At 42.4% G+C, this 25,555-nt stretch overlaps 2 protein-coding genes across 19 annotated transcripts; one reads left to right on the top strand and one right to left on the bottom strand.

Moving 5' to 3' along the window:
- Positions 1-9,077: 9,077 nt before the first annotated feature.
- LOC125538517 (sugar transport protein MST1-like) lies at positions 9,078-18,795 on the bottom strand. The gene is made up of 5 exons (XM_048701801.1): positions 18,487-18,795; positions 18,088-18,407; positions 11,833-12,465; positions 9,491-11,740; positions 9,078-9,403 (listed from the first exon to the last, which is right to left on the bottom strand). Exons 1-4 carry the CDS (start codon positions 18,620-18,622, stop codon positions 11,297-11,299), a joined length of 1,533 nt encoding a protein of 510 aa, XP_048557758.1. The 5' UTR covers positions 18,623-18,795; the 3' UTR covers positions 9,078-9,403; positions 9,491-11,296.
- Positions 18,796-19,319: 524 nt separating this feature from the next.
- Positions 19,320-24,249, top strand: LOC125538515. 18 transcript variants are annotated; one of them, XR_007296369.1, is made up of 8 exons: positions 19,327-20,115; positions 20,188-20,276; positions 20,487-20,712; positions 21,630-21,798; positions 21,980-22,151; positions 22,801-22,934; positions 23,081-23,180; positions 23,945-24,249. XR_007296369.1 is itself a non-coding variant. In XM_048701800.1 (5 exons), exons 1-5 carry the CDS (start codon positions 19,875-19,877, stop codon positions 22,018-22,020), a joined length of 618 nt encoding a protein of 205 aa, XP_048557757.1. In that variant the 5' UTR covers positions 19,320-19,874; the 3' UTR covers positions 22,021-22,429. The 18 variants fall into 18 exon arrangements, 1 of the variants encoding a protein (XP_048557757.1); XR_007296368.1 differs by having other exon boundaries at positions 23,926-24,249; XR_007296367.1 differs by having other exon boundaries at positions 23,850-24,249.
- The last annotated feature ends 1,306 nt before the right edge of the window (positions 24,250-25,555 follow it).

Genomic DNA, 25,555 nt, shown 5'->3' with positions numbered 1-25,555 from the left:
CTTCCTGTATGTGTGATCTGAAGACTTATTACACTTGAGGACTGTGAATCCTCCAGCCGGTTAGGCGTCACGTTCTGAGCATCCAAGAGTCATTGTGGATCGTCGGTGAACGAAATCTGTGAAGGTTTGGAAGTATACCTTGAAGACTTACCAGAGTAATTGGGCGAGGACTGGGTGTCCTTAGCTCAAGGGGAATAAGGTGAAGACGCGGTCTTCTGAGTTGAATCTCAGCCTCCCTAACCAGACGTACAGTTGTCACAGCAACTGGAACTGGTCCAAAAAATCATTGTCTTCAACGAGCCACTTGTTCTATCCTTCCCATCTCTTTATTTGCAGATTGGTCCTTGTGAAGTCATTGCCTGTTTGCATTATCTATTTGTCTTCACTGTGTGACTGCTAGTTCTGATTGGCTTCATACTATCTTCCGTCCTGATCTATACTGCCTAGCTGCTATTAGTCTTTGTGCTTTCATTTCATTGAATACTTGACTATGGCTTGCTTAGTGTAGTCTACCTTCCACTGCATGGTAATAGGTTTATTTCTATCGTTTGTCTTTGAAACTTCCATGTTTTCAAGACTTCCATAAAAATCGCCTATTCACCCCCCCTCTAGTCGATCACTAGCACTTTCACTAACCATAGACATGAGTTGTCATTTGATTAACGGGATCACATCATTAGAGAATGATGTGATTGACTTGACCCATCAGTTAGCTTAGCATGATGATCGTTTAGTTTGTTGCTATTGCTTTCTCCATAACTATACATGTTCCTATGACTATGAGATCATGCAACTCCCGAATACCGGAGGAACACTTTGTGTGCTACCAAACGTCACAGCGTAATTGGGTGATTATAAAGGTGCTCTACAGGTGTCTCCGATGGTGCTTGTTGAGTTGGCATGGATCAAGATTAGGATTTGTCACTCCGATTGTCGGAGAGGTATCTCTGGGCCCTCTCCGTAATGTACACCACTATAAGCCTTGCAATCAATGTAGCTAATGAGTTAGTTACGGGATGTAGTATTACGGAACGAGTAAAGAGACTTGCCGGTAACGAGATTGAACTAGGTATTGGGATACCGACGAACGACTCTCGGGCAAGTAACATACCGATGACAAAGAGAACGACATATAACGTTATGCGGTTTGACCGATAAAGATCTTCGTAGAATATGTAGGAGCCAATATGAGCATCCAGGTTCCACTATTGGTTATTGACCGGAGACATGTCTCGGTCATGTCTACATAGTTCTTGAACCCGTAGGGTCCGCACGCTTAACGTTCGGTGACGATCGGTATTACGAGTTTATGTGTTTTGATGTACCGAAGGTAGTTCGGAGTCACGGATTTGATCACGGACATGATGAGGAGTCTCGAAATGGTCGAGACATAAAGATTGATATATTGGATGACTATGTTTGGACATTAGAAGGGTTCCGAGTAAGTTTGGATGAATACCGGAGTACCGGGGGGGTTACCAGAACCTCCCGGGGAGTGCATTGGGCCTCATGGGCCTTGGTGGAGAGAGGAAGGGTGGCCAGGGCAGGCTGCGCGCCCCCTCCCCCTCTAGTCCAAATTTTACTAGGAAGGGGGCGGCGCCCCCTTTTTTCCTTCCCCCTCTCTTCTCCTTCCTTCCCTTCTACTCCTACTCATGGAAGGGGTGGAATCCTACTCCCGGTGGGAGTAGGACTCCACTTGGGGCGCGCCTAGGAGGTCGGCCTCCTCCCCCTCCTCCACTCCTTTATATATGGGGGAGGGGGGCACCCCATAGACACAAGTTGATCATTGATCTTTTAGCCATGTGCGGTGCCCCCCTCCACCATAATCCACCTCGTTCATATTGTAGCGGTGCTTAGGCAAAGCCCTGTTCCGGTAGCAACATCATTACCGTCATCATGCCGTCGTGCTGACGAAACTCTCCCTCGAAGCTCTACTAGATCGTGAGCTCGCGGGACGTCACCGAGCTGAACGTGTGCGTATCGCGGAGGTACCGTACCTTCGGTGCTAGATCGGTCGATCCTGAAGACGTACGACTACATCAAACGCGTTGTCATAACACTTCCACTTACGGTCTACGAGGGTACGTAGACAATACTCTCCCCTCTCGTTGCTATGCATCACCATGATCTTGCGTGTGCGTAGGAATTTTTTTTGAAATTACTGCGTTCCCCAACAACTCTGGCCATTGAGAATTTTACATGTGGAAAATACCCATTGGTCCAGGCTGTTAACGGGTTATCGGATCTAAACCGGAACCCGATAGCTTAACGGTGACCCATTACGGTGGATGCCACGTGTCGGTCACCCTTGACGAAAGCACTTCTGTGACGCGCGATTTATCGTCATGGAAGTGGACACTTCCGTGATGATAATTTTGGTAATGTCATGGAAGACTTCTATGACAAAACAGATATGACTATCTTGATTCTATCATAAAATCGTCATGGATGTACATGCATGACAGAAAACGTAACCTACTGTGACAAACACGTATCATCACAGAAGTGTATTTTTTTGTAGCGACCCCCTGTTATTCTGTGGCGACAACAGCCTCACACCGCAGCCGAACCAGTGAACCCTCGTACTCCTCTCGGCACAGGCATCCACTACCGCGTCTCCCCGGCTCTGCGTCGTCCCCTTCCTAGGCCTAGCCGTCGTCCACCGCCTTGGTGCTCTCGGCGCAGCGTGGTCAATGTGGTCAAGAAATGACTTCCATCAGAAGAGTACTGTACGTTGAGAGGCTGACAGTTGGGTCCACGGCCGTAGCAAGGAAGTGCCTCCTTATTACGCGCAAAATAATGATTCCTCCACCTGACAGCAGGGACCCACCGGATGGGCCACCGTATTTCACGAAAAAACGTTTCCCCCTGACTGTTGGGACCCACAGCTACATCTTCGCACGCAAGGAAGTGCCTCCTTATCCTCCCTGACAGTCAGGACCCACCTGGTCGAAGCATACGTAGTGTTGTCATTCTGGTCGTGAATGTGTACGTACATACTGGTCGATTGGTCTGTCTGCAGGCTGCAACGATGAACCGTGGCCGAGTAAGGAAGGGCACGTGTCGTAGTAGAGGCGTGCATGTGGTCGTAGTAGAGGCGCGCACCTGTCGTAGTATAGGCGTGCACGTAGCATGTACACGTACGCATAGCCAGGGTGCAAGAAAGTAAATACGGCCATGTATGTACATACGGGCGGGGTCTCGAACGCCTACTCGCGCATACGTACGGCCAGGGCTCGTGTACATGAAGAGGCAGCGACAGCGTCCTGTTTATCGACAGCCAACCGGCTGGTTCGGAACAGAGAAACTGCGTCATCGTGTTCATCGGAAGGTCGTGTTCATCGGGAGCCAACCGGCTTGGACGGAACAGCCGATCGAAACGATGTCCGACGTACCGCAAAACGGAGGAAACGGCCTTGTGTTCGACCGCCTACGGTTGAAACGGGATCCTGTTCACCGGGAAGGGTGTGGCGTACCGCAAAATGGAAGAAATAGACTTCTCTTAGACCTCCTACGGTCGAAACAGGGTCTTGTTGGTCAGGAGGGGTGTGGCGTACCGCAAAACAGAGGAAACAAACTTGTGCTGGAGTGCTACGGTCGAAATGGGGGTCTTGTTCATCGGGAGGGGTGTGGCGTACCGCAAAACGGGACTCCATGGGCTACTGTTCATCTCCACCGTCGACCTCCTCTAGCCTCCACGGGCTACTCTTCATCCACCGTCGACCTCCTCCAGCCTCCACCTACAACTGTTCATCCACGGGCTCCTGTTCATCCAGCCTCCACCGCTCCTCCACCGGCTACTGTTCAACCAGCCCTCTCCACGGGGTCCTCTTCAACCACCCCTTCCCGGGCTACTGTTCATCCAGCCCTCCACCGGCTATTGTTCAACCAGCTCTTCATGGGGTCCTGTTCATCCAGCCCTCCACGGGGTCCTGTTCATCCACCCCCAACCGGCTCGATCGGTGTCCTGTTCATCCAGCGGGAACGGCCTCTGCTACCACAGGGTCCTGTTCATCCAACCCCCACCAGGAACTGTTCATCCAACCCCCAACAATGCTCACTGCTCATCAAGAGGCAGCGGATTCGATCGGCTTCAATTAGCAGCAGTAGCGAAGGAATCGCTCAATCGGGTTCAGTTAACAGCCAGATCAATCGATTGCTCGGGTTCAATAATGCGTAGCCTGCAGTGCAATCGCTCGGGTCTAGTAGGCGAACGCCTCGCTTGGGTTCAATTAGAGCGCAAGGCCTCGCACACACACGCGTATGTGTACGAGAGAAACACGCAAACCTCCATGCATCGCTCGGCCACGACCACCCACCGTAACCGGGAACTCCCAGATATTTTCCTCGCCTCGCTTCTACCATGGTTTTTTCCGTCATGGACGGCCCAAGGAATGTCATGCAGCTGCGTCTCCGGCCCGCCCAGGACAAAAAGCCCATTTTCTGTCATGATTTTTTTTCATAGAACTAGGAGCCCACCACATCTATGATCATACCAGGTTTTGTCACAATTATCGTCATGGAAGTGTCATAAGCATGACAGAAAAAATTTGTTCGGTCCAAAATGTCACGGATGTGTCTTTTTTTGTAGTGATAGCACCTATCGCAGTGTTGTTTTGGTGATATTGCCAGGCAGAATCATGGCCATCGTTCACGGTCATTACAGATGAGATGTCCTGGTTCCATGATGCAGGATTCGGCACCCCCTCCGCGTTCTCTTCTTCATCCAACTCATCCGAATCATCGGCATGACCACTATCACCAAATGTATCTTCATCTTCCATCTGGTTTTGCTTGTGCCCATCTACCTAGTCAGCATCTGCCTCGCCACTGTAATAACCATCGGCATTTCCTCCTTCTACCTGACTATTCTTCCCTGGTTCATAACCATCATCTCCGGCATTTTCTCCTTCTACATGACTACTCTGAAGTGGTTTGTAACCATGATGCATCCCTTCACTGCTCTGGCTAGGATCGTGACCACCCTCGCCTTCAGGTGCACTGGCCTCCTTCACGACGGGAAGCACTAGGCAACAGGATGGCATCCCCTGCTTTCGCAACCTTGTAACCAGCGCACCCACTGAGAGTCTCACTCTATTGGCCTCAAATAAAAGTAAACAGTTGAACTTGACCGGGTCCATAATGCATGAACACCGACGATGTGTGTTTTAATATTAAGCCCTAAACATCTTGTCAACTAACTAACAGACCATATTTGAGGGGCAGTTAGTGGCACCTCTATGTGCTGAAAATCACTCAGATCAGCTCCCATCTCATTTGTTCGGACAGTACCATGGTTGTAGTAAAAAACAAACTTCACTACCTCAGACATCTCTGTTGACCTAATTTTTTTTTCAACATGGACAACTATTAAGCAGCAGGACAAACTAAAAATATTCGCACACCTAAATATTTGACATCTAAATATATTATGGAATATTATTGAAGCAGCTAAAAATACTCACAAGCCTAAATATTTGACATCCAAATATATTACAGAATAATACCGGACCAACTAAAAATATACGCGTACCTAAATATTTGACATCTAAATATATTACGGAGTATTACCGAACCAACTAAATAATCGCACACCGTAATATTTCACATCTAAAATATTACCAAATACTACCGGAACAACTATGACAGAGAAAATGTCAGTTGAATCTTACCCTTGAAGCGTGCGAAGCAACGACGATCGGCAGCCTTCAATCACCAGAGCCTCCACCACCTCCACCACCTCCACCAGCACCAAAATGGTCACTACCGCCACGAGCTATCTCATCATGAGATCGAGGTTTGCCTTGCCTCCCCCAACACTCAAGAATGCAACTACAGTGGAAAATGGGCAAGAAATCGGCTAAGTTGTGTGTATAAATTAGAGTGTTTTCGGGTGGGGGAGAAGGAAAGAAGGAAAGAAGAAAAATGAAGAAGGGAGAAGGGGGGCGCGGGGCAGCCAATGGCTTAGAAGCCACCTATCGGCTTTGCCGCGGCCAACTGGCCCTGTCGGCCTGGGCATGATCGACTGCATGCCCACCAGGTCGAGTGGCTGTGGGGTTACGTGGTGCGGCCTACCATCGGCTTGCACATGGTCGATGGGCCACTTATCGGACTCGCCATGGCCGATTGGGACCTGTCGGCCCCAACAAACCCGACGGAAGCCAGACGGCTTCGCTAACGCCAATGCTGTATTATTTTTGAAAAAAAATCAAAATGGCGTAATATTTCTCAAATTTATCAAAAAAGTGTATTATTTTAAAAAATAGCAAAAAATCATTATTTTGGTAATACATGCTTAGCTTTTTTCTATACACATTTAACATTTTCAAATGCTCGATCAACATTTTTCAAATACTTGTTCAAAATAATTGAAATGATTGATATTTTTTAAAATACATGATGAAAAAAATCATACACATTTTTCGTATATGTGATAAACATATTCTCTATACACATTTAACATTTTTCAAATGCTTGGTCAACATTTTTCAAATGTTTTTATAGTGTGTTTTGTGTAATATATTTATATATATTTAGATTTTTAAGTATATTAAAAAATAAAGCAAAAAACGAAAACAGGAAACGTAGAGACAACATGAAAAAGGAGGTTGTGGCCTCCCAGCTCTTGGGCCAGCCCATCATATGCGTTGTGTATGCCAGCCCATTATGCGTGTTGTGTGTAGATATGTATTACGGCTCGCCTCAAAGTTTTCTGTGTAGTTGTGTGGGCCAGCCCATTTTATTTGGTTTTCTTTCTTTTGCTGACTCGATGTAGGGTTTTTTTCTTCTTCTTCTTTTTGTCTGTTGGTTGGACTATTGTGATTTCATTGGGGTTTTTCCTTTCTTTTCTAGCATTTTCCTTTACGGTTTTCATTTCTTTTCTCTGTGTTTTTCAACACGATACAGACACAGATGCTCATACATACGCACATACACTCACCCTCTATAAATGCACGCTTGCATACTCTATCCTATGAGCACCTCCGAGTGACTGAGTCGGCACATTATCTTGAGATTGACGATGTCATTACAGGCGCCTTCGTAGTCGACAGGAACGTCTCCTTCCACTGAACGCACATCGCCAAAAGGCTTGTAATAAATCCAGAAAAATGTGAGCACCGGTCTAGAACTTGAACCTGATGGGCAGGGATATCACTGTCATACTAACCATTCAATCATAGGTCTGTTCGCTTTTCTGTGTGTTTTCATTATGGTTTTGTATGGTTTCCACTGATTTGTTTGTTTGTTTCTTTATTTTTTCTTTATGGTTTCTTTTTTTGGTTCTCTTTCCAGCTTTCATTGGTGTTCAATGTTTTTAAATTATTTTCTTTTTTTTGTGTTTTTCATGTTTTCATTGATTTTCTTTATTTTTCATTTTTATGTGTTTTTCTTCACGGTTTTCTTTCTTTTTTTTCTTTCATTTTCGTTTTCTATTTTATTTTTTTCTCAATACATATCTACTTATTAAATACATTGTGTACATTTTTCTATACATCTAAAACATTTTTTGCACACGTAGAACATTTTTTAAATAGGTAATTAAATTATTTTTATCAAATACAGCATATATTATGATGTGTACTTTTTTATATGCATAGTAAAAAATTTGTATACATTTGAAACATTGTTTTGGTACTTGTTGAACATTTTTAATAAATATAGTTAATAGTTTTGTCAAGACGCTATTGTAGGCTAGTTTTTTATATGGAGGGAATACATTGTATATTTTTTGTATACATAATAAAAATATGTATGATTGATATTTTTAAATACATGATTAACATTTTTTCAAATATATGTTTCTAACCCTATTTTTCATACACACTGTACAGTTTTGTACACATCTAAAACATTATTTTTATGCACAGTTAAAAAACGAATTCCTATTTTTTTAATGAGAAAAGTTAAATTTTGTAATATATAATTAGATTGTTTTAAAATATATACAAATGAGGAAAATTAACAAACGGAGGGAAAATGGGAAGGAACGATTAAAGCCTACTCTCAATCTGCTGAGCTTGTATCGTAAGCGATGGTTTTATTTAACTAGATAATACCCCACGCGTTGCGGCGGGAACTATAAATAAGAATGGCTGCTTACACCACAAAGTAACAATCTGGATTAGCAAAATAAGAAGAAAAAAATGTACTATTGAGTATTGTGACCGCTAATTGAAAATTTGAATAGTAGTTTGAAACAGAGCAATATTTAGCGATTGGGCCATAGACCCAAAAACCTAAAAACAGGTTATGTCCCTTTACACCTATATAAAGGGTGAACACATGGTTCTAACAATAGTCTGAATTGGTACCATTTTATCTATCAATATATGCGTCAAAACTTTGAAATCTTAATTCAATGATACATGACTAAAAAGACATTTCATAGAAGGTAGTTTAGAAAAGTCCGGAGGAAGATACAAAACTAATTTCATCTTGTGGAGATGATAGATAATTTTTCTACTTTCTTCATGCCTCAAATAAAAGTGCATCTTGCCCTCTTGGAAGATCAATCAATTCAAATAAAGATGGCCAAGTATTCATGTAGAGAAACACATTGTCTATCATAAATTATCATAAATCAGTTAACGCACAGAGGACAGAAAATATGCACACAACAAAAAGTAATGAAGAGTGATAAAACGTGTTTAACGCATATCGTAGAAGTGTATTGAAGCGTTCAGAAGGCAAAAGGTTATAGAAATAGTATGTGGTTTAAAATGGTATGAGTACAATATATGAATAACATCAGTGCAGGGGGTCATAGTCCAAAGTGAAACATGGAGATATTCCACCTGCAAATTATTTGGGAAATGAGCAATCAAATGCCTATCAGAATACTTTGATTGTACGAAAAGTCTGAATAACATAGTGACTAATCAATATCAGGAAAAGGAAAAAACTTAATCAATTAATATTGGGCAAGCAAAATTAAATGGTTAATATTGGACAGTGAAAACACTCACAAAAAATGTGAATCAGTCTGCTTGTACATGACTCTTGAAACTAAGAACTCGGAAAATCAGAGACCATTACTTCAACTCATGAATTGAACAGTTCTTTTCTCGAAATAATAATTGAATGGTTAGAATATGTAATATGTTCCAAATAAAGTAAATCGCATGTTTCTCCTTTCATAACCTTGATGATGAAGATAGATACATAGAAATGAGAATTATAAGTTTTGGAAAAGTAAACATTATTGCTAAACTAAAGATGTAGAACAAAAATAATTCTGGAGTAACCAAAGGTGAACAACCTGAAATAATACAAAGCAATTAAAGGACGAACAAACATTAGCTGCATTTTTCGATTGGAATTAGAAAGTAATGTGAAATCACAGAGGATGTCACCTCAATGAATTAATACTCAAGTGGCATCCAACCAGTTTTACGTAGCAAATCTGCAAGAAAAGAAAATATTAGTGGTCTCTACTCTGAAATCTAGCCTTGGTCAAAGAAGAGACTGAAAATAAATGAAGGAAGCTTACATGTATGTGCTGTAGGCAATAGATATAAGGGCATAATATATGCCTCTTCATCTTCCCTGATCGGCCACGCAACATAAATCCATCGCAAATTTGGGCCATTTGGAAAAATATAAGACTACAGTACAGACAACACCATGCAAAAATATTTAAGCATTTTTTCATCATCTTCTTTTCCCTGTCAAAGATGCTTGAGTAAGCCAGGTACAGGAAAGAGTCTTGCAATCATCATTCTAAATCAGAGCAATTACAAATATGAAAGGTAGGAAATTAAGTAAAAGAAAAGACACGTGAATGTTCATTGTAGTTGCCTGAGAAAAACAATGTCATGTGAAGTATGGGATTTTGCTTGTAAAACTGAAACTTATTATATATGGTCTGTATTGTATTCATGAAAGATTTGCGGCTGAGTAAGAAGTGGCACCTCACATCTTGTAGTATACATCCTACCATAATGGGAGAGAGATTTTATTGTGATATACGGAGTATATACAAAATTAGATATTGGAGATAAGACTGCAGATTGGCTTGCCAAAAAATAAAGCTACCATTGCCGTAGTAGAAGCTCGTCTATGCATCAGCCGGGACGACACCCGCGGAAGGAGTTGGATCTAGGGCTCTTGCAAGTTCTTGCTGGAAAAGGAGGTCATGTCCTGCGTCGCCATCAGTCCGACCCCTCAAGGCCAAAAAGAAAGCCCTCCGCTACATGGCACAGGCCGGCATCACCACCAGATCGGAAAGAAAGCCAGCTCCAGAACCCCAGAGTTCGATCTGATCCAGTCGAACTGAACGGGTCGAACATCCCCAGAGGCGGCGGAGGTATCTTGGCTAGAACGGAGAGATAGAATGGAGAGGACCAGGGCACCACGGACACCGTCTTGACGATACAGTCGCCACAACGGAGGGGAACATATCTCAGAGAATTAGGAAGGGTCGTAGAGGCGATCCGGACCGGAGGAGCTTCCTCACACATAGATGGGATCCCAGACGCCGCACCCTATTGTAGCCAGCGAAAAATACCAAGGATAGAGAAGGTCGTGTTGTACTGATTATCTTGTGATAGGTGCGTTCTGTAGTTGTAACTGAATTGAAGAGGAAACGATGGTCTTTTCGGTGACCAGGGAATGACTACATGCAAACTAAAATTTAATCACATGATTTGTTGTCTACCTATGGTGGGTCTCTTCTGTAATCGCTGACTTGTGGTTGGCTGGTATCTGATGACATGGCATGATGAGTTGGACTGTTTGCATGTTAAGAGAATACCTTATAGTGGGAAGCAACTTCTTAAGAATGTAAAATATGAAGTTGAGTATTTTCATCAAAAAAATAATTTTAGGTTTATTGGTGTCTCTTCGTCGAATCCGATTTCACCTACTTCCCTGGTCCTCCCATAATCTCCATTCCCCGCATGGCTCAAGCGGAAAAGAAATGGCTCAAGAAAGTGCCCCGCTAAACAATGCAGTGCCAGACCCAATAAATCTATGAGGTCAATTGACACAAACTCTTCAAATTTTGTCAAAAGTTTGCTCAAATATATACTACCTCCATTTTTAAATACAAGTCTTTGTAGAGATTTCATTATGCACTGCATATGAATCAAAATGAGTGAATCTACGCTCTGAAATGCATCTATATATTTGTATGTGATCCATAGTGAAATCTCTAGAAAGACTTATATTTAGAAATAGAGGGAGTATATAACTAAAGACAGATTGTTAAAAGTTGTGGGGTCAACTGATGCGTATAGGAGTCAACGAGGAGTTCGTTTGGTTTACATAGCGAACAGACTTGACGGGGCCCAGTTAACTAGGTGAGTGAGTCCGCGATTTTTGCTTGCGGCTGCACGAAGCGCTTCCAGTACCAGTGCTTGACCCAGACGGTGCCCATGGACTCGAGCGGCACGCCCTTGGTCTCCGGCAGGAACAGCGCGATGAAGACGGTCATGACGGCGACCCAGCCGGCGTAGTAGGCGAACGTGGCATACTTGAAGCTGCAGAGCATGGGGAGGAACGACTGCGTCTGCACGAACGTCAGGCCGAGGCCGATGGACACGTTCATGGCCTGCCCCGCCGACCGGATGTCCACCGGGAATATCTCGCCCGGCACCACCCACCCCAGCGGCCCCCACGACCACCCGAACCCGGCGGCGTGCATGCACGTGAACACCAGGATCGCAACCCCGTACGGCCTCGCCATCGGCGCGTCGCCGCTCTTCCCCACCTGCGCGCCCATGATCCATGCCATCGCAACCTTCAATGCTCAAACGTGTGTCTGCGTCAGAAAACCCGGCCATTCAAGCATACCTGGGCAATGCTCAGATGGAACTGGACGTGGATGCATACCTGGGCAACGATCATCTGGATGCCGCCGACCATGAACATCACCCTGCGGCCGTACCGGTCGATGACGAGGGTGGAGAGCATGAGCGCCCCCAGGTTCACGCCGCCGAGAATGACGGCGCCCATCAGCGCGGCGTTGCTGCCGAACCCGGCGGTGCGGAACACCAGCGGCGCGAAGAAGGAGAGCACGATGACGCCGGTGAGCTGGAAGAACATGGGCACGGCCACGGCGAGCACCAGGTGAGGGCGGTACTCGCGCCTCGTCGCCATCCGGTGGAACGCGCCTTCCTCGCTCTCGCGCGCGACCTCCACGGCGCGCACGATGTCCTGGAACTCCGCGTCCACGTCGGCGCCCGCCCCGCGCACCCGGACGAGCGCGGCGCGGGCCTCGTCGGCCTTGCCGCGCATGACGAGGCTGCTGGGGGTGTCCGTGAGGAAGAGGGCGCCCAGGAAGATGATCACAGCCGGCGCGCCGGCGAGGCCCAGGGAGAGGCGCCAGCCCCAGGAGATGCGCGCGGTGGCGTAGTTTGTGAGGTTGGCGATGAGGACGCCGAGGGCGAGGAAGATCTGGAAGCCGGCGGTAAGGGAGCCGCGCCACTGCGTCGGGGCCATCTCGGACAGGAACACAGGAGTCGCCTGTCATTTTGTCATGCATATATGGCATCAGTCATTAGATGAAAATCATCGTCATTCGGCAATCATATTTACACCAACGTTAGTGCATACGAGCAAACATGGATCCGTTCTCCCCTTGGTGATGTAGTAGACATCATTTACTTGTTCCAATTTGATTGGATATATGTGAGAAGAACTCTAACAGAGCCCGTTGTACGCATATGAAGCGCTTTATATGCATTTGAAAGTTGCGGACACAAAGCGTAAACTTTGGGGTACGGTCTCAAATACAACGCTTCCTTTCAGTGTCCTCCTGCCTCCATTAGGGCATGTAAATGATGCTATTTTAGAAGTGTCACGTAGCATAAATGATGAGTTGAAGAAGAGAGAACTCATAAGAAAAAGTTTGTCTTCTCTTATTTAAGATAAGACAAGAGATGACCTCTTAGCACAATATGTCTCACCATGTTTTTAGGAATGACTAGTTATTAGAGATGAGGCTAAGAGATGACCCATTGTAGACATTTGATTTTGTCATCTTTAAATTACATGCAAGTATTAAGATAAGACTATTTTATCAACTATTGTACATGCCCTAATGGGTCGAGGGGATCTTCGGCCTCTCCTCCTCTTCATCCCCAAAATTAAAGATGAGGGGGCCTCCTTCGATTGCGCCATTGACAAGAAACTAGGTGATGTATTGGAGGCGGGCTATGGGCTGGGCCGGCACAACTTCCCGATGCAGGGCAATTTTTTCGTGAACTTTGTTGACCGGGGGGGGGGGACTGCTTTTTCTCCAGAAGCCCTATTAGATGCAAGTTGCGACAAATTGTTGGGACGTCGCACAAGAACGGCCATGACTGGGCCGGCCCATTTTTGTCTTTTTTGTTCTATTGTTTTTTTTTCCTTTTTTGTTTCTTTTATCCAAGTTCATTCCCATTTTCAAAAAATGTTCATAAATTCCAAACAAATTGCATCAAGCACAATTCTTTTAATTTTTCAATAGAATGTTGTTTTAATTTTTTTTGGAAACTTTAGAAATATCAAAGAAGTTTTGAATTTCAAAAACTGTTTGCTTCTTTTTAAAAAAAGTGTTCGAAAATTCACAAAATGTCCAGAAATTTACAAAATGTTCAGGAATTCATAATTTTTTAATAATTTATAAAAAGCAGAAATTTAAAAAAATGTTCATTATTTCAAAATTGTGTTCAAAATTTCAAAAAAATGTTGCCTTTTCCAAAAAATATTATATGTTTTAAAAAATGTTCCCATTTCCAAATTTTATTCACGTATTTAGAAATTTTTTGCGTTTTTTAAAATTTGTTGGGGGTTTAAAATTTGTTCTTGTATTCGAATTTTTTTTCTCAAAATTCAAAAAATGTTTGGATTTTCAAAAATCATGCTGTTATAGAAGAATGAAATTTCCAAACAAATCTGTGAAACTTTTCATAAAGTGTTTGGATTTATTGTTTCTAGTAGTTCTTGAACTTCAGTACTGCTCATTGTTCACGAAAATAATCAGTAGCTCAACTGGCTAGCAACATTCAAACAGGAGATGTCTCGAGTTTGATACACGTGAGAGCGTTCGTTTTTGTGTTTTTTTAAATAGCATTGTTGCCAAATGCGTCAAATAGGACGTCCTATTTTTCTCTCAGGGGTGATGGGCCGGGTCAATTTTCCACTTTGATTTTGTATGAGCGGGCAATTTTTTCCTGTTTTCCATAGTATTATATTCCCAATTCCTTTTTATCCATTTATTTTCTATTTCTATTTTTTTCCTTTTTTCCCGACCTTATTTTCTCCATTTTATTTTATCTTCAGTTTTCATTTATTAAATTTTTATATTTATTTTCTTACTTTTTTCCACGTATGCTCTTTCTAGGAAATTGAATAATGATTTTATAATAAATACATGATATCTTTTACAAATATGTTTTGTAAGTAAATATATTTAATACATGTTCAATATTTTTTAAATATACCTTGTATATTTAAAAAATTACAACAAACATTCTTTCAAATAATGTTGAACATATGTCAAAACACATTCAATATTTTCAAAATACAGGCCAGACATTTTTAAATGCATTATAAATAGTTTTAATTAAAATATTTTATAAATCCATGAACGCTTTTTTTAGAACCAGAATATTGTTTAGTACACGTTGAACATTTCTCAAATACATGAATACCGTTTATAAATATGTGAACACTTTATAAATAATATGAACATCTTTAAATATGTGTTGATAATTAAAAATATATATAATACATAATTTGTTTTTAAAATAAACATTAAAAAAATAAAAATCCAAATATAACTTTTGTAATATTTCAAAAAATAGTGAGAAAAACAAAGTGAAAAAATCAAAAAAAGAAGAAGGAAAGAAACTTGCATGGCGTGCAGCAATGGCATGTATGCGAGCGCCATTCCGACCCGATCTTCAATAGGCGACGTGTGAGTGTTTGTGTTCTAGTTTGAGTGTGCGTGTGTGCTACGTTGTAATTCAACGTTTCTTAAAAAAATATTCACCAAAGGAAAATATCCACATAAAGTCGTATTTGTTTCATGGGTCTTACACGGCAACTTTAGGGTTGGTGTAAATAAAAACTGATTTAATTTAAAACACTCATGGCAACGATGAGCAATTTTCACGGCAGAATATCATACATCAAAGAAACCAGCTGTGACCTGGTTATCCATGCTACCGGGTCAAGCAGATAGTAGCGTGGACTAGGCTATCTATTGCTACTGGGTAGTTCAGCCATGGTTCCACTTGCACTTAAAATTTTAAGCAAGTGAGGTTGGTGGCTCCGGGCTCCGGGGGATATCATGGCAATGTCAGATGACATGTTAGCATTGACTTGAGAACTGAACACTAGCTATCTAAGAATAAATATATCTGTCAAGTCCACAGCCGGATACAGTTAGTCCAGTGAACAATGGCTGGCTTTAGACGCTTCCTATGTCAGCGGAAGACTGAATCAATCAGTTGATAGCTGTAGCAGATTAACAACTGATAAGGAGCTTTGGTTCGTTCCATTCTACACGAACGGCTCTCCCGAGTATCACTGGGCAAAGGTTTTAAACTCTGTTTTTGTCATTTCAGTAGCAAACCCTTCACTGGTAGAGCTCGATTAATTTTACATAAAAATGTCATTTTTTTTCTTCTAAAGCACTGAAGTATTTTCATTCATATATTTTTTCTGCTGTCGAAACAGCGGGAAAACTTTGGGTAAAAATCCATTTTCGGGTGACATGATGGGAAAAACATATTTTTGTGCACACGCTTGCGAAGCTGTATTAGCATAATATCTTACGTACTAATAAAGCACGGACTGTTTCTGGTCGTCCGTCATGCCATTTTACAAATAAACCCCTCAGTTTTCTGTAAATCAACCCGCAATACACGTTTAAGTTACAACCGAACCGTTTTTTCATTTTCTCAGAAAAGCCCCTGATGTCTTAGACAATCAACCCGCCGTCCATATTTAAGTCAGCCAAAACGTTTTTTTAATTTTAACAGAAAACCCCTTAACGTTTCGGTTAATCAATCTACAATTTATGTAAAATAAGATTATTCATATCTTTTAAACCGTAACTTAGATTTTAACATGTTATATATGAAATTTGATTAGAAAAATATGTAGAATCTAAATATAAGGTTATTTTTAGCTGTTAAATATTTCTAAAATATATATTTTTGGTGCAAACTTAATATATAGTGTATGGTCTGTTTTTTTGTACCGTCGGTGATTCGAATTGCAAATAAACATCTATTAAAATTAGAGTGAGAGAAAAAACATCGAGAACTATGCATACACAACTATGAAAAACCTTGCAGGAAAAAAAACATACTTTTTATCTTATTCGAAGCGAGTGTGCGCAGGTGCGCGCGCGCAAAAGAGAGAGACATGTCTTGTGTCATGGTTATTGGGTTAAGAGCATGTGTTATTTTCTTTCCCGTTGCAATGCACGGGCTTTTTTTTAGCGAGTGTGTGAGTATAGAGGAAATACAAATGTGATGCCATGTGAAACTAAAAGACGCGGGCCTATTAAGGTCTTGAGTCATGGTTATTAGGTTAAGAGCGTGTGTTATTTTCTTTCCCGTTGCAACGCACGGGCTTTTTTGCTATTATGAATGAAACTCGAAACTGCAATCACAATGACACTCCTATATTCTCAAAAAATAAAAAACAATGATACTCGTATGCCATAAGGCGTTGATTGTTGGTATAGAGAACTGAGCTCAACCATCGCCAAAAAAAAACCTGAGCTAATTTTCAGCTGCAGCAGGGCACTCTCGACGGTGCTTACATAACCTTATCTATCACTCAAAAAAAACTATCTATGTTTGGCTTTTTGCCACAAAGGAAGGGGATGGATAAGATGGTTCTATCTAATTTTGGAAGGCCCTTCCTCACAAACAGTCTTTTCCTTTTTGAACTTCTCTTGCTCACAAATTCCACCGCTAAAACTCTGACGTACTCCTTTGCATTGAGGGAAATAACATTTCCGTATTTGCTATTTCCATGTATATACAGTGTATACTACGGACATGAAGTTCCTAAGCTGAGCTCGGATGAACAGTAAATCAGAAGAAAAAAATGAAAAAAAGTTTAAAAAAATCTGAAATTTTTCAGTGACAAACATTGACAAAAATTTTCAATGCTTGCAAAATTTCATCGTGAAATGATATTTGTAGAAGCCGTGGCTAAAAAAACAAAATCGATGCTCCAAAAATATCATTTCCAAAAGCATTTTGGAGTGATGATTTTCTTTGCCATGGCTTCTACATGTAGTTTCACGTTGAAATTTTGCAAGCGTTGAAAACTTTTGTTAATGTTTGTCACTTAAAAATCAGATTTTTTTTAAAAAAAGATTATTTTACTGTTTACCCGACCTCATTTAAACTCAGGACTAGAAGAGTACTTTCGGTATTACTATTCCCTCTGTTCCGGACTGAGGAAAATAACATTTCCATGAACAGAGGGTGTTGTACCTAAGAGTTACTCCATAATAACTCTTGACTGGTGATTATCATGAAGTACAAAAGTACGAGCAGCCGACTATTGACTGAGAAGTAACTAATGAGAATGTGTGTCTAGCACGGTGGTAAAGACCTTTTAGAGTGGGGCTATCAATCAAGGTTCTGACTATTGGTTCTCATAAAAAAACTCGCTGCATATACTTCCTTCGTTTCTTTTTAGTATGTATATAAGATTTGGTCAAAGTCAAACTTCGTAAAGTTTGTCCAAGTTTATAGAAAAGACTATCAACATTTACAATACTAAAGTTATATGGTATGAAAATTAATTTCATGATGCATCTAACAATATTAATTTTATATTATGAATCTTGATATTTTTTCTATAAACATAGTCAAAGTTAACAAAGTTTGAATTTGATTAAATCTTATATGCAAACTAAAAAAACGAAGGGAGTACTTGTGTTGTGCATGTTCGCTCGTGTACTTGCGTTGCGCAAGCCATTTCTCTCCCCTTGGATCGAGTTTAGGAGTAACTAATCACTTCCATAATAGTATACTACTGTATTTGCTGGATCGATAGACTGCCCGTAGGGAGTTATCTTGTTAAAAGAATGCAGTGTTGAATTCATGTACTGTGCTGTACTGTGCTGACCTGGTTGGTGAAGCCGACGCCGAAGCCGAGCAGCATGCGCCCAATGATGAGCATGGCGATGTTCATAGCCGCGCCGGTGATGGCGCCGCCGGCGAAGAAGAGCGCCCCGCCCACGAGCATGACGCGCTGCCGCCCTATGGCCTTGGTGACGCGGCTAGCCACGAGCGACGCCAGCAGGCCGGCGACGTACAGCGACGACGTGAAGGCCGTGAGCGCCTGGCTGTCGTAGAGGCAGTAGTCGTTGTGCTTCGCCACCGCCATCTTCTCCAGGACGTGCGGGAAGAACCGCCGCAGGAACGGCTCCATTTGCGACACGCCGCCTGAAGTCAACGATCAAACCCCATGCATCCGGCTCCCCTAGCTCAAGAAACATCGATCGAGGCCGAGGCCGAGGCTCACCTGAGATGCCGATGTCATAGCCGAAGATGAGGCCACCGGAGGCGGCCACGAAGCAGGTCATGAGCACCGACAGCGTCAGCCGTCCGCCGTAGTCCGGGGCGGGGCCATCGTTCACCACAAAGGCCCCACCGGCCATCTCTCTCTCTCTCTCTCTCTCTCTCTCTCTCTCAGCGCGCTTTCCTTTTAGGTCCTACCGATCCAACGACGACACAGCTCTCGTGAGATCGCCTGGATGTGAGCAGAGCAATATATGTAGACTTGCAGATGCTGGTAGACAAACTCGAACGGCATCGTGCAGACAGGTAGCCAGCCAACAATGCCCGAAAGAAAGAGGTTGGTCAGACAAGTAAGCATGGCTGATTAGTAGGTGAACATGCTGAAGATGGCCCACTAATCAGCACGTTTCATTAGGCAAGACACATGTGTACATATGTGGAATGACGCAGTGCCAATCAATACCATCCATTATCCAAGCTGTCAAGAGAAAAAACGTCCATTATCCAAGATAGCAAGATCGCGATTTCATCCGCAAGTCAATGCAGAGGATATTAATCATTTGTGTTCAGCAAGTTGGAGCAAGAGCAAGAATAATGGTGCCTCTAACACCTAATTAAATTCTAACTGAAGATACGAGCACATCATGTTTATATTCTACTGTATTTATCGGCACAGATACATCTAAGGTTTTTTTTTTGCGGGGACAGATCTCTACTCCTAATGTCTCAATTGGTAGTCCGCGTTTCGGATTTTATTTTCGTCCCACCATTTTCGTCCGGTTTTTTTTCGCTGGTTTTTTTTCGTCCCTTTCTCGCACCCCGAACTGCCTGACCCGCTAAAAAAAATCCCCTCGTCCGATCCCCAACCTCCCCCCGATCCTGTCGCCGCTGCTGCCTACCCCGCCTCCTACCGGTGCGCTACCACTCCCGCCTCCTTCCGGCGCGCCGTCATCCCCGCCTCCTACCGGCGCGCCGCCGGACCCTCCTTCTTCCCTGGAGCGCCGCCACCCCGCTGCCCTCGCCATCTTCCCGAGCGCGCCGCTGCCGCCGTCTTCCCCAGAGCGCCACCGCCCCGCCACCCCCGCCCACGGGACCAGTGGTCCCATCGCCGGTCTCCCCCCACCCAGATTTGCTGGAGGCGCACCGGATCCTGCCTCACGGCCGGTTCCCGCGACTCGGCCGCCGCCCCAACCGCTGCAGCAGCCGAACACCTCCACTAGGTGCCCCGGCGGTTCGGACACCCACCTGGCCCCTCCCTCGAACCCAGCGAGCCTCCGCCCCGACCTACTTCCCGCGCGAGGTCGCCTCCGCCTCCTCCTGGCGCACCGCCGCCCCCACCATCTCCACCTCCGCCTCCGCCGATGCCTCCTTCTCCACCTCCGTTCGCAAGCGATGGCGGCCGCGGTCTTCACCCCCATCCACCATGGCTGCAGATCCACCCACGGCCGGTCGTCTAAGCTTCAAGCATGGATGGATGGATTCAGGAAGGTATCCTTCCTCCCTGGGTGGAGCGAGCTGCAGATCCCGTCCGGCCCTCCGGAACCGGCCATCTCCGCCTCCTCCTCGCCGCCGCCGCTGGGGATCATGTCTTCACCAAACGCGAGCTCTGCCCCATCCGACCGACCGCAAAGGGGTGAGTTTTCTTCATCCCGAACCCTCCTGATTTGCTTACTGCACTGTGAGAACTCAAACTTTTCTTCTTCAGAGATAGGACATGGCGGAAACAAAACTGCACGGCGATGTGCATTTCTGCAACACATCAGGTCTACATTTTCCATTGCCCTGGACTTATGAGTAAGTAGCATACAGAGTTCAGTCTGATTCTAAAGAACAAGAGTAGAAAATATATTCTGCCGAGTAGAAAATATCTTCAGGTCTACATTTTCCATTGCCCTGGACTTATGGCTATCTGATTGTAAAGAACAAGAGTAGAAAATATAGACATGCGTTTTCACATGTGTGCATTAAATTTCTTTTGATTCTGTTAATATATTTCTGTTGCAGACGGAAGAAAAAGCAATATGAAGTTCTTGTCTGCATCAAACTGCTTTCACTTATATTCTGCCGAATTTCCTCCTTCTATGGGACTGTACATGGGAATTATCTACAAGGGTTATGTCCTTTGCAGGTAGATTATCTTATAGGACGGGCGAAATGCAACAGAAGAAGCTCCTCCGCTGCTACTCGCCAAACTCCAAGCAAAAAGGACCTTCCACTTTCCTTGCTAATGGTGAGCAACTCAAAGATGTCTAAAAGGTTACGCTTAATATTTACCCTCCGTATCTTATTTACTTGACCATTACATGTATAGATGCTTTCAGAGAACATGTATATATAGCTGCAGATCTGTTATATCTGAACAATGGCAGATTTGACCATTACATGTATATACCTGCTAGGAGAGAACATTTATATCTATCAGTTGTTTTTCGATCATTAAGATATTACTTTCTCATCTTATTTCTAGGTATAAACACTGGTGTTGTTTTGTTTAATTTCGAAACATGCAGATTATCGTGTCTTCATCCCTGCGAAGTGACATTCTTTCCCAGTAATCTGTGCATGTGAAAATTATTTTCAAATGCGATTCTACTTGGTAGTTTTCATATTTCCAATGGCCCGTCAAGTGTGCATTTTCACGAGCTTCAGCAAACCCTTTTTCAGTCATCTGGTCCATGTACATACCAAGTGCTTGTTGAAATAAAAATGCAATTGGCCGCCAATTTTATCTTGCATGTATCACTGGTTAATTTTTTATAGTTAGTTTTATGTCTATATATTGTCAATATATCGAAAGTTTGGTCCTCTGAGTAAGCACTCGGTTCCTTGTTAGGTCTGGCTAGATCGATATTTAAGGGATCATTTTTAGTCCCAGTTTTCCACCTTGCATTAAAAGAATGCCTTTGTATCAATTACATGCTCTTTGTCTAGACTAACACTCAGATGGCTGAAACTCAAAGTTTCAGTATCAATATAGTAAAATTCTCCCAAATAGATAAGTATCAATTCACTTCTGGGTATTCATATTTTCTTTGTGTTTTAAATCTTCAATTATTCATCAATTTTAGTGCTACATATTCCTATTTGGATTATACTTGGTGCATCAAATTAATGAATCAGGAAACTCCTTTTTTGTTGTTTGGGCAGGGGCCTCAGTTTGTTCGGAATCAGATACAACCATTTGATCCATTATTGTTCGTGGGCATCATATTTAAAAAAAATATTTTTTGGATTTTGTAAAGTTTGCGGTTAATAAGCCGGTGAGAGCTGATGGTTCAGTTAGATCCTGCATTTACTTGACCTCTTTCTCTGTCAGGTAAATTACCATGGTACTTATCTAATGCGATTTGTAAAGTTTTACCAATCTGGTGAGCATATGAGACTGCAATATTGTGTTCACTCTCAGGATTAAACTGCTTGCTGTGTAATTCGCCTCTTATTATTTCCATGAAATAACAGTAGTTTTCTTGTCTAACTTCATTTGATTTTGTATGCAGGAGAATATTCAATACCAAGATTTATGATTTGGCATAAGTGAGATGACATACAAGTGAGTTTAATTCGTGAGAGTGAAATAGCAACAGTTTAATTATCATACCGCCGGCAGCTGCACCTCAACTGCGGAAAAAGAAATCTTGAAGAACCAAGACCACCACCAGCTGGAAGAAGGTAAAAGTCCTTTTTTCTTCTTCTCCCTCCTCATTTGATTTCCATTTCCTCGCAGCTCTAGGTAATTTCGTGACCTACCTCTTGGTAAGTCACCTATCTGCAGAATGCATAGTGTGTGTGCGTGTGTGTGTGTGTGTGTGTGTCAGATATACAGTGAAAAAACACCACAATGCAAGTGTCAGATCCTGTTCTTGGTGCAATTTTGCAACTATGTTCTGGACTGTAAGCAACTGCTTCATGTTAAACTAAAGCTCCAATCAGGCTTGTGGCTCTTTTGTTTACATTATGAGTAGTTGTTCTTATAAGATGTTCGTTATCTAGGTAAAACTTGGGAACATGTATGGATGGACAATACTATATGGATTTGGTCATTTTATTGACTAATTATACAGCGTATGAACTTATAGAGTTTAGAGTTGTTTATCCTGTTCTAATGCTGGAGTTAAAAGTTTCATGTAGCTAATGCCATCATCTTTATAATAGAGCGGCAACATACTCCATAAGTTTTCACCCTACTCTAGGAAGCCATTTCATCAGTTTTTGGCTTCTGACACACTCGGAGCAACAAATTTTGTGCTGCTAATTGTACTGTCCTCTCTGTTCTCTCTCTTTGCACTTACTTGTGATTTTTGCTTATGTCCGTGTACAGATTTCATCTAGGAAATTTAGTCCTAGGGACTTTGATATACAATGATACACCAAAGCAAGCAAAGAAGCCAAAAGAAGTTAAATGTTTTTACCTGCTGCTGGCATCCGATGAGCAGTTGCAGGTGTCAACCATAGGTAATTCTTGTAAGATACTTTCACATTTCTCTAATTTACTTAAGTAAATCTTCATCAGTTTGGCTTTAGGTGAAAATGCCTGCTTGAGAATTTAGGGAAAATTACATATTAGTAATTGACCTCGTTTTTGCTTGTTTATTCTGTAGTATTGTTATATGAAGTGAGAGTTGCATGTGCTTATCTGAAGCTTATACTAATAATTTGCCTCCCTAATTGTGGCTGATCTGGAGCTCATACCCATGTTGGGTGAGTATCTCCCTCTCTGTTTGTTGGGCTGTCGGCAGCTCCTTTTTGCTGCGTCTCTGTATACTATAACCACTATCCCTAAAATAAGTAAACTATAACCACACTCTTTGATCATATTATTTAGAAGAAAAAAGATTAGAGCTGCATTTATTCATATTAATGTAGACTGGGCCTGATCCAAGAAATAGAAGACTTATACATTGATTGCATCCACCGATAAAATCCCAAATGTGTGTGGGCAAGACTATCTTCGTGTTTTCATAATATAAAAAATAGTAGGTAAGTGTCAATCTGTTGCTGGTTCAGAATTTGATAAGGTTGAAAACTTTGTATGAAAATCTTTGTAATTCTTTTGAGTTGTGGAAGAGACAGCTGGGATGACTTTGATAATATGCATTGGATGGCGGAGGACGAAAAATAAATAAGGTGGGGCGGCTCTGAAGCATAAAAAAATTCCAATGAAAAACGAAAGTAGTTCATGCACACTAAAATGCACACAAATACTTTTTAAAATCATGCTATTGTCCGGTCATTTTCTCAAAATGACACTAAAATTTGAATAATAATTACTTCTCTCCTTTTGTCTTCCATTTTCCCGTCCAGTACATTTTCCTCTTTTTAGTTCATCGGAAAAATTGACACACAGCGGCCGCTAAATTTTTTGAGAAGACGAACCATGGAGATTGGAGATGAAGAGCTGGTCGCCGCCCCTGTGTACCTATTCTGATTGGAGTTCTTATTACAGTTACATGATCATGTGACAGCATGGCATCGGACAACACGGCCTTCACCTTAATGCACCCCAAAGGTGGTCATCGCCGAAGCACGCCAAGGGTGAGCCACAACCATACCGTTGACCCACCGGCGTGGTGAGGACAAATTGCATAGTATCATGTTTTTTCAGTTAAAACCTGAGAACAGAAAGACGTATCTAACACAGTATGTAAAATTTGTAAGCTCATATGAAAATAGCTGAGATCAAATTAGGTAAGCACGTTCTTGCAAGCGATGTATTTTCTCACTTACGAGAATTACCAGTTGCATATATAATATACTGTAGTAGCCTATATTCATGCACTCTCATTTTTGCTGAACAATTCATGATCAATACTGGATTTTTTTAAAGGAAGCCACTTCAACTTAGTTTGAGCTCTCATGTTGTCGAATGAATCAGCAAATATGTTATTTGTGGCTTTTATAAATTGACACAATGTTTCTGATTTCCAACATAACAAAATTATATGTTTCGTCCAGTCAGGTTTTTTACCCCATTATGTAATCGGCTCAGGTGACAATAGTATCTTCATTGTTCTTCTCATGACCATTTCCAAACTCAGGCTGGCCGATTTACATGAAATTAATTTCCTCAGTTGTGGTGGCAAATATAATACACATAATCCATATTGTTATGCACTAGCGTGTGTGTGTGAAATAGATAGATTATGGTCACGTACCCAATAAGATGGATATGTGTATGTGTTAGAGAGAGAGAGAGAGAGAGGGGGGGGGGGAGAGGGAAGAGGGGGAGAGAGTGAGGAAGAGGGAGGGAGAGAGTGTGTGTGTGAGGATTTGATTGTAGAAAAGGTTGCGAATGTCACTTGATATGCACGGGCGTTCTTCTAGTACATTTAAGTTATCTCTGAGCCAGACACCAGAACAGCTCATGTTCATGTTACGAACCAGATATGATACAAAGTTTCTACGCTTTGGGTTCAGCTCTCCGAGATTAGAGCAACTCCAGTAGCTCCCGTAGACCTAAAATAACTATCAGTTATGAAAAGTTGAGGCAAAAAATGCTCTCCAACAGCTCCTTTAAACCCAATTTTTTTATGAGATCCCGTAAAAACACCCACGCCTTTCAACAAGTATACTACTCCCTCCATTGCTAAATGTAAGCCTTTTTAGAAATCTCAATATGGACTACACACAAAGCAAATGAGTGAATTTACACTTTAAAATATGTCTACATACATCTGTATTTAGTTCCTGTTGAAATCTTTAAAAAGACTTATATTTAGGAATCGAGTGGAGTAAAAAATTGTCCTTCCCGTGGATTTTTTTTGCCTTTTTGTTTGTCTGTTGGTAGTGGAACCTAACCGCCGCATGCATAATAACCAATGAAAAAATAGCGCGCTACAACAAAATAGCAGCGATCTTAAAATATGTTATTAGCGTGCTATATCGCGCTATAACGTGCTATTAACGAGACGTTGTACATCAATATATTTAGCGAGGCAATTCTTAATACGCTGACCTAACCGCCGCATGCACGCTAGCAAGAGGATGCAGCTGCAAGAGATACCAAAAGGAAAACGCCCACAACCCAACAGGGACAGCCATGGGGAGGAACCCCATGCATTACTGTTCAACGCCTT

This window comes from Triticum urartu, chromosome 2 (genome assembly GCF_003073215.2).
Source record: "Triticum urartu cultivar G1812 chromosome 2, Tu2.1, whole genome shotgun sequence".
Taxonomy (NCBI): domain Eukaryota; kingdom Viridiplantae; phylum Streptophyta; class Magnoliopsida; order Poales; family Poaceae; genus Triticum; species Triticum urartu.
Note: the sequence above shows the minus strand (reverse complement) of the source record. Positions and strands in the feature narration are given on the sequence as shown.